We start from the raw sequence: 9,268 nt of genomic DNA on the forward strand, positions 1-9,268 counted from the left end.
GGCAACCGCTGCCTGATCTGTCAAAATTTAAATGATTGACCTCGCACTAGCAAAGTGTACCAAAGCATTGTACATTTATATCCTCAGTCTAAATATATCTGTTACAAAGATCAGCTAGGTTATCTGATTATAGAGCAATGGAGCAATAAACTAACGATAAACACATAGCATTAAATCATTGTTGACCAAAGGCACAATAAATACGAAAAAACAGAGTCAAAATGGATATTTTTTAAACAATGCATGCTGTGTTTATAAAAAGCTAAATATTGTTCTCTGAGATTACAAAATCACAACTGTACAGACACTAAAGATCACAATGACACAGAAAATGACCATTGTTTTTACTGTTTTTGGAGCAGACATGTCTTACTAAGCGGACCTAAACTTTAGAACACAAACTGTACCGAGACGTTTTTATAGGCTGCAATAACGAGACATTATCATCAGACATCAGGAGGCTTCCGAGCAAATAATAACAATACACAGTAGCGAAAGGTTTTTCAAATTCGTTCCCCTCGGTGGAAAGTGTTTCATTTCATCAATCCTGTCCAGGTCTTGATGGTATGCGTTCCATCAACAATGCAAGCTGCCAAGTTCTTTAATGAACAAAGAACTGAACAATCATTATAGGTAGAGCGTTGCACTAGTATAACTTTTGCAACTGGAAAATTTGCATATATATTAAACTGTGATGATCTTCCTTCATATAATTAATCTTTCCTCTGATGTTCGCTTCAAGGATTCAACACATCTTTTGTCTGTCCCCACTTCTGCTAAAATTATGCGTATTTGATGTCAAATCGTTCCTTTGTGAGTACCATTTGAACATTCTTTTAGATTACAGCCACATAGTCCCAATGAAGTGACCTCCAAGAACTGAACTTTGATTATACCATTTATTGGTGAAATAAAAGACCTTCACTGCCTTATCCGTCCATGTACTACATGTGTACAAGCAATCTCGTGTTTTCTTTGATTGACAGTATTCTCACCTAATGTGAACACTTATCCTCTCGGGAGCCTCTTAACCAATAGGAACCTTCCGCATTCTCAGAAAGCAAGTAGAAATGATTTTCATGAGCCTCTCGGGCAGGCAGTCCCACTCCCCTTGCGTGTCTCCCTCACATGCCCTGGTCTTTCTTGCCCCCATTACTACCAAGTGCCTACTACGCAGGCTAAACCAGCCTAAGAAGCAGTCTACCCATAACTACAGCTATGGTTAAGGGTAACACCAGAAATGGTGTATTGTGAGGTCTCTATTGGTGTATTGTAAGGTCTCTATTGTAAGGATGCTATTGACATTGTAGAAATACCTTTCTTAGTTCTCCCTAAGTAGCCTGGCTAATACTAAATACAATAAGACTAATTATTACAACAATTAGACTAATATTAAATACAAATAAATAAGTGATCTAATGACTCAGTTTTTGCAGAAAATCATTTTTATATTAACCAAGCACTTTACCTGTTTTTTATTGGACCATTAAATGTCGGATCGAATGGTTTAGGTTTTCCTACAACAGATGCAAACAAGACAGTTACGTTACTAGACACGCTACATGTAAAAAAGTTTTCATACATTTAAATCAAAACTCTAATCATATATTTTTACACCAAATCTTTGTAAATTTGCACATTGCTGATATTTTACCTTCACTTAAAATCGCTCTCAAAACAGGAATCGCTACATAAATCACGATATTAAACTTGTCTTTTCGATGGGCTGTTTGCTCCCACTCACCAATATGGCGTACGTGAAAGTTTATCCTATCAACAAATATTGCTAACAAGGAAGTTTACGAGAGGGCTCGCACACAGGCTAGTGCGATTCATACTTCACTGCAAACAAACAAGGCCTAACAGAAACAAGATGACGCAGAGCAAAACAGGGAAACACAAGCGCTTAACAGAGTATTTTGTGGGTAAAAAATTAAGTTAAAAAGCAAAGCGTACGTTACAGCATTTTTAACTTTTATTTGCTTAACGTTCAAAAGGTTTCCATGATCTGAGCTTAAGTACATTTTTCGACGAAAAATAGCGGTTAAAGAACTTTAGCAGACCTAAGTTGAAATATGTAAATAAGACCGAAGCCTCTAAAATAGATTCACACAGATTTCTCTATGCTACTCATTAACCTTCAAATCACAAGCATGAACAAACAGCTTACCCCACTTTCCACCACCATTTTTCCCTCCCTTTGCTCCATCCATCTCCATGTTATCGCTTCTTCCACCATCGTCGCTGTTTTTTCCGCAACAACCCATCACTGGTTTAAACTAACCTGTACCTAAAGTACAGGAGCGTCCTCCTTTAATATTTACGAACAACTACAAAGGAGGAAAATGCACTTCATAACCTTCGTCATAAAATTCGGCATGTATCATGCATCGACCGAAGACTCGTAAAGCTCACGTAAATTTTCCTTCCACTCGTCCCATTGGTCGATACGTGTCACATGCTCTATTCTGTGTCTTTTGTTGGGACAGAGCTGTTTACGGATGATGCGTTGCGTCGCCAGTGGTAACATGCTTGGATGACGAACAATTCACGGTTTTCTGAGCAAGAATAATCGTTACAAATATTATTGACCATTATTACATCATTATTCACCATCAAAAAGGCTCTTCATATCCAAGACAACTGAACACCCAAAGCCGCCTACCCACGCACTTCCCGGTACGCGGTAGCCCGAGTCTGGTTGTTTCAGGTTGTTAAAGTTGTTACTATATACGGGATACTGGGGATAGGGTCCTTATATACGGTCGAAGGACTTTTTTTATCTGGAGAGCGCAAAATATAATAAAATCTAACGCCCAAAGCATATTCGTCTTTACACAGAATACACGCAGTTTAAGAGAAGATTAAATTTGTCGCGGTTCTTTTCCGGTGATGATATAAACCCAAACCATTCGAGAAAAAACTGAGTGATACAAGCACGCCAGCCAGCCCAAGCTCACATCAGAAAAAGCCACAAATCAGGATACCAAAGGAAATTTATTTTATTTTTTTTCCCAGCAATAACTTAACGTTTAGGCATTTAGGTTTATCCCCTTTGTTTGATTTACTCTATATAACCATTTAGGTGAAAAACTATAGTAATTTTCCTCCCTCTCCCCACGCGTGTCTTCTTCTCGCGCGCCCGTTTTTTCCTGTGCCCACTACTTCCAAGCGCCTGCTTCGCAGGCTATAATTTTCCAGGGTCTAAATAAAATTAAAGTAACCGTTTTCTCCTTGTTTTGGTTTTTGGTCTAGTTCTTTCGTTTGGTTTTGTTTTTTTTTCTGGAATTGGCCACCAATTTGAAATATTGAGTTGCCAAGTGGCTCCAAAAAAAACTTTAATTTCATGCCCTGGTTAACCACGTTTTTCCTGCATTGATCGACTGCAACTTCGAACAATCCGTACTGATTGGATGTAGTGTTGAGACCGCGTAAAATTACCTTAACCTCATATTGAACCGCTCAGTAACGTTCTTAAGTGTACCGTTAGTACGTATACCATCCAAAAGCCCGCGAGTTGGTCTTTTTAACATCATCCCAAGTCTAGGTTAATTTGTCCGCGGCGACATGCTCAGAAGTGGTGAATAGCCTCAACTGAGCCTGACAATAGTTTCCATATATTTTCATCATCAGTATTACATCGATTTCTCAGTTAAGGCAACAAGCAAATGCTTGGCTACTGGTGAACAATTTATGGTCATTTTTTGGTCTAAAAAGATACTAAACCATTAGTATAATCTGTTAAAAACACCCTTATCTGAGCTTTTACTGCTTATAGTTAAAAAATGGGGTCGATCACCCCTTTTTTATAAAACCAAATTTTAATTGGTTTATCAGATTCAACTTTTGATAGCAGTTTCCTTCAGAGCCACCCTAAATTTCCCTTGAATTAAGACGGCACTAAATCTGCCTCCACAATTTTTTAAATTAGCAAAAGATTGTATTCAAACACGGTTATTACAATTCGACAACAAAAGATGGGAGCACAGAATTTTCGTTTGTGATCTATGAGCACACAAAGCTAAAATTTGGTGTGTTTTTTGGAAATTGTATTGTTTCTATGACAATTTGTCACATTTCTATGCCATGAAAATGACCAGATCTTGTTAAACAATGATAAGGCTTTTATTTAATACCGCCATTGTGCATCGGTCAATTCCACCCGCTGCCACAAAGTAAACCTTGGAACAGGTAGAAGCACTGTAACAACAGAAAGTTACAGCTAAGACCACTGATATTCAAGTCAATAGTGAATCAGTGGGCAGATCAGGAAATGTTACTGGGAAAAAAGTTTATCATTCAAGTTTATTTTGTTATTTTCGACGTTTGTTCAGGTCTACGTGGTTTGAGCCGGGCCTTTGACTAGAGACAGTAACCTGTGATCAGCTGCAGCCGGGTTGTTCAAAGCAGGGATAAGATAACCCAGGGTTAGTGCGAATTTTGAATTCAGATATAAAAGCTTAAAAAGCAAATTCAGTTTGATTCTTTTGGTCTGCAATTAAATGTAAAGAGGTTTCTGAGAAATAGCACGTAGCAGCTATTTTAGACATCAAATCCTCTTAGGCACTCTCACTCACTCACTCGCTCACTCACTCACTTAACATATTGCCATCTGGTATGGCATAACTGTAGATCTTCTGACAGTAGAAAAATAGAGCGGATTTAAGAACGCGCACTTAGAGCAGTATTTAATTCCCATTCAGAATCATACGAAAACCTTCTGGTTCGTGCAGAGCTACCTTCACTACTAAATCGAAGACTACAAGATATCGCTATATTAATGTACAAAGTAAAATATGGCCTCACACCGAGTATTGTTAACGAACTATTTAAGCAGAAAAGCATTAGTTATTCACTAAGAAACAGTGATTTTGATATTCCAACTTTTAACACTATTAACTATGGAAAGCATTCTCTTATTAGATATCAAGGACCTCATATATGGTCGAAACTAGATATTAAATTGAAAGGCTCCTCGAATATTGATTCTTTCAAAAAGAACATTAGGAAAAAAGACCTAACGTCACTCTTAAACAACAACAATAGCTGCTGCAACCTTTGTAATATTTAGAGACTTCCTTTTATATAACTATTGTTTTATTATACAATTTATACAGGCTACATATTTTAATTGTATATACATTATTATTATTATTATTTCTTATTTGTAAATAATTTTTATTTTTGTGTCCCCAATTAGTTGTGAAAGCTAAATACATTGACACATTAATAAAGCTTTTACTTACTTACTCTCCGTTTCTCTTTTTCCCGGCAACACTTTCCTTCCAAGGAAATATTATTTTATACAAAATCTCTCAGCCAGCAAAAAGTTGCCTAAAGAACAGATATTTTGAGACAGACTACTGCGCTAATCCTTTGGAATAAAGATTCCACAATTTCTGGTGTATATCATTAGCCTGAAATTCATCCGATTGCTTCGAGTCGTTTTCTCCTCTCCTCTTACTGAGGGAGTAATAACGACTCGAAGTAATCGGATGAAATTCAGGTTAGTATAACATTCGTTTAGAACGAATTCTTAAAATACGTTCAGAAAACTCCGAAAAGCTAAGAATAACGATCTTTCATCAGAATCCCGGGGTCACGCTGTTACAGGCTTGAAAACCCCTCAAACTTGCCTTTTTTCTTCCCACCTCTTTTTCAGACAATAATGGACAAAAGTCTTGGGACACTTTTGCGTTTCTGGGGCGTTTTCCAATTCACACAGGTCCAACCCCTCCCCTCACCCTACAAACAACATTGGACGCGGGTATCCAGAATTTTTTTCCGAGTTTCAACTTTGTATAGGGTGGTGGAGGGAGAACTACAAGAAAATTTCGATAACGTTGCACTGCTTTCACAGGGAACCGAGAAATAACAGAAAAATATGAATATTGCAGTATTGTCCCAAGGACTTGGTTAGATTTTAACCCGGGTTTCTTTTTCTTTTTATCAAAAGCCTTTAATCGGATAATTTTCTCTCTTCTTCTAGGGTATCCAATCACCAAATTGTAAACAAAAAGAGCTGTGTAAACTTTTAAATCTGAATTCAAATTTCGCACAAACCCTGGGTATAACCCGGCCCTTAGGGGTAGGGAGTGTCAATAGCTCATTGCGTAGCCTGTGTACAGGTTGTGTACAGGCGTCCTCACCCCCCCCCCCCCCCCCCCTCCCCGCCTACTCCACTCAATTGTGCCGCTCAGTTCTAGCCTGCGTGGCAGGCGTTTGAAAGGGAAGGGAAGGGAGTCTTAGGTGCCCTTAAAACTCGCTTTCCCTTCCCTTTCAAACAACTGCCACGCCGGCTACTCAGTTCAGACTGTTCAGACTGTTGGACAGAGGACAAACAAACTTTCAAATGCTAATTTATTTTCCTTGGTTTAATATTTCCTTTGTCTCGCAACAAACGAAATATTCCTTTGTCTCGCAACAAACGAAATATTCCCGCTGCTTGATCGCCAGCGCGTGACGGTTTGTAGCATAAGTCCCATTGCTACACGGCTGTTGTACCGAAAATTTTCTCAAACATGGCACTGAAAAACGAAGATCTTATCCGTTCGAATCTTTGCGGTTATGCTCCAGCTGCTAACTTGATGATGAACGAGAAGATCAAAGAGCTCATGGCCTCTGGTAAGACCGTGTACCATCTTGCTTTCGGTCAATCTCCGTTTCCCATTACGGAGTTGGCTAAATGCAGTCTTTCCCAAAACGCTGACAAAACGGATTATCTACCCGTGGCTGGGATCAAGGAACTAAGAAAAGCGATTTGCGAATTTCACCGCGAGTTTGACGGTCTTGATGTCAAGGCTGAAGATGTTATTGTTGGTCCTGGTACCAAGGAATTATTTTTTCTTTTTCTTTGTGTGTTTAATGGCGACGTCTTTGTTTTGTCTCCCACATGGATCACATTCCTACCACAAGCTCGGCTTGCTGGGCATGAACCTACTGTTATAACAACAGAATATCGCCATGACTGGAGGGTGACCTCAGACAATCTAGAACGCGCGCTCAACAAATCGTCGGCCAAAAATAAAGTTCTAATCTTGGTGAATCCAGATAATCCAACTGGTACTGTTTACTCTGAAGATCACTGGAAAGAATTGGTGGAAGTGCTTAGAAAACACAGTGTGATAGTTTTATCTGATGAGATTTATGGCTGCTTGAATTTCTCGGGAAACCACTGCTCGCTGGCCAAGTTTTACCCAGAAGGCACAATACTGAGCTCAGGGCTTTCAAAATGGGCAAGCGCTGGAGGGTGGCGTCTAGGTTATCACATCTACCCACCAGTGTTAAGATCTTTATTAGATGCTGTTAAAAGTGCTGCAAGCCATACCTATTCATGTGCATCTGCACCCATACAATATGCTGCTGTTTCTTATTTGAGAGTCAATGATGAGACAAAAGCTTATATTTCCCATCTACGCCGCATTTTGGCAGCTGTAGGAAGCTACTGTCATCATCACCTTACAGAAGTTGGTGTCAAGGCTGTAAAACCAAGTGGCGGGTTCTACATGTTCCCTGATTTTGAGGTAGTCAGATGTGCCTTGGCCAAGCGTGGAATAACCACCGCTCAGCAGATGTGTGACACAGTTTTTGAGGAGGTGGCTGTTGCACTAATGCCTGGAGGTCCGTCCTTTCTTAGACCAGTAGAAGAGCTGACTGTGCGGTTATGTTTTGTCAACTTTGACGGAAGTGTTGCATTAAAGGCCAGTGAGGCCTGTGGTCTTAAAAAGCCACTTCCAGATGATTTTGTGGAGAAATATTGTGAGCTCACAGCAAGTGGAATACAAGCACTGAAAAACTGGGTGCTTTGCCAGAAGTCCAGTGTGTCTCACAGTTAGATACAACATGTTGACAAATTACTGTTAGGAATTTTTTGGGATGAATAATTCCATAGTTACTTACTCAATATTGTCAGGTATAACATAGTATTGCTATGCAGCATTTATGTAACTGATCAATGTCATAATAGTAGCCTGCGCCACAGACAGAACTTACGTAAGTTCTGGTTAAGTCCATCTACGAAAATCCGCCAAAATCCTTAATCGGAGCCCCCACCTGTGTACCAGGATTTGAGTATGTGCCATGATTGGTCTGTCAAAAATGCCACTGTCAATTTGCCAATAAGTTTGAAGTGAATTCCAGTGATTCGTCTAGTTCATTGGTGGCCCTGAACAAGGGCGTTGCTTTGTAGATGCTACTATCTGGGGTTAGATTATGCTTGCTACGAAGGCTGTGTCATTGCAAGTTGTTATTTTTTTTGTCTTCTGAATGAGAAAAGCTGTTTGTTACTTCTTTTAGTGTGGTCATGTCATGAAAAAAGATGATCAAATTAATTTTGGTAGCTATGAAGAAGTCTTTTCATTCTGTGGGGATTGGGAGTAACACTTGTCTTAAACACTGATCACTTAAAAGCTGATTCATAATGTGAAAGCATTCTCAGAGTGAAGTGTCTCTGAGCTGTAAAAAGGAAATTGCACAGTTAAAAGAGAATCTAGTCAGTTTGAAACCATATACATACTTTATAATGTTTGTGAAGAGGTCAATAAAATAGAATGGGAGCAGTCTAGCACAGGCTGAGGTGGCCCTTTACAAATTAGTAAATTATTCAAAATGAATATAACTAGCTACAAAATATTTGGCAACAGTTATCTATAAAATTAGAGGTGACTTTGAAGACTGTACAACTAACAATTTTCAAAAATTCCAGTAATTGCAGTCTGTTTAAATTTTCCTCAATCTTGCCCATTCTCTCCATCTTTTGTATTTGTTTTGTTATTTATAACCCTCTCTATTTCTTTATATTTACCTCAAAATTCTATGTTTTGCTCCCAGTGACTAAATTATGCAAATAAAGGTTAAATTATGCAATAAAGGTCAATAAATAATAGTCTGCTTTTACCACTTTATCCCTGGTTTGCAGATTAATGACTTACTTGAAGTGCCCTCTAAAAGGTTTGGGTCAAAAAAAAATTTTTTTGGTGGTTTAATCTAGCACTCTTGTGAATGTAGAATTCCTTCCTCTGTTCAGACCTGCAGATAATTAGACAAAATAGTTTGAATCATGAAAACTGGTATTTTGACGTGCACTTGTAAACAAAATTAGTAAATCATGATTTGTTTTCCCACGATAAGCACTTAAGGGTTCTTAAGAACTTGTTTAAACCTGTCCATGCACTTACCCTGCAGCACAGCAGAGGAAGACCTCTTCAGCATGTATGTTTTGTTTTCCCAATACAGGTCATGTGATAATACTCTAGAGAACTGTTTCTTT

The 9,268-nt window shown here is 38.7% G+C and overlaps 2 protein-coding genes across 2 annotated transcripts in view; one reads left to right on the forward strand and one right to left on the reverse strand.

Annotated features, from left to right (window-relative positions):
• The window catches only part of LOC140936261 (choline transporter-like protein 4), a 60,858-nt gene extending 58,457 nt beyond the window's left edge, over nt 1-2,401 (reverse strand). The window contains exons 1-2 of the mRNA XM_073385702.1: nt 2,171-2,401; nt 1,469-1,517 (exon numbers count right to left, since the gene is read on the reverse strand). Coding sequence (XP_073241803.1) covers nt 1,469-1,517; nt 2,171-2,267 — 146 coding nt within the window. The 5' untranslated portion in view covers nt 2,268-2,401. The remainder of the gene's footprint in view (nt 1-1,468; nt 1,518-2,170) is intronic.
• A 4,103-nt stretch (nt 2,402-6,504) lies between these two features.
• LOC140939031 (aspartate aminotransferase-like) lies at nt 6,505-8,653 on the forward strand. Its single transcript, XM_073388587.1, has one exon. The coding sequence runs from the start codon at nt 6,522-6,524 to the stop codon at nt 7,833-7,835; it is 1,314 nt and encodes a 437-aa protein (XP_073244688.1). The 5' UTR covers nt 6,505-6,521; the 3' UTR covers nt 7,836-8,653.
• The last annotated feature ends 615 nt before the right edge of the window (nt 8,654-9,268 follow it).

This window comes from Porites lutea, chromosome 5, assembly GCF_958299795.1.
Source record: "Porites lutea chromosome 5, jaPorLute2.1, whole genome shotgun sequence".
Classification (NCBI taxonomy): domain Eukaryota; kingdom Metazoa; phylum Cnidaria; class Anthozoa; order Scleractinia; family Poritidae; genus Porites; species Porites lutea.

Excerpts from the sequence above, each read along its gene's own strand:
- LOC140939031 (XM_073388587.1), top strand. The coding sequence starts at position 6,522 with ATGGCACTGAAAAACGAAGATCTTATCCGTTCGAATCTTTGCGGTTAT.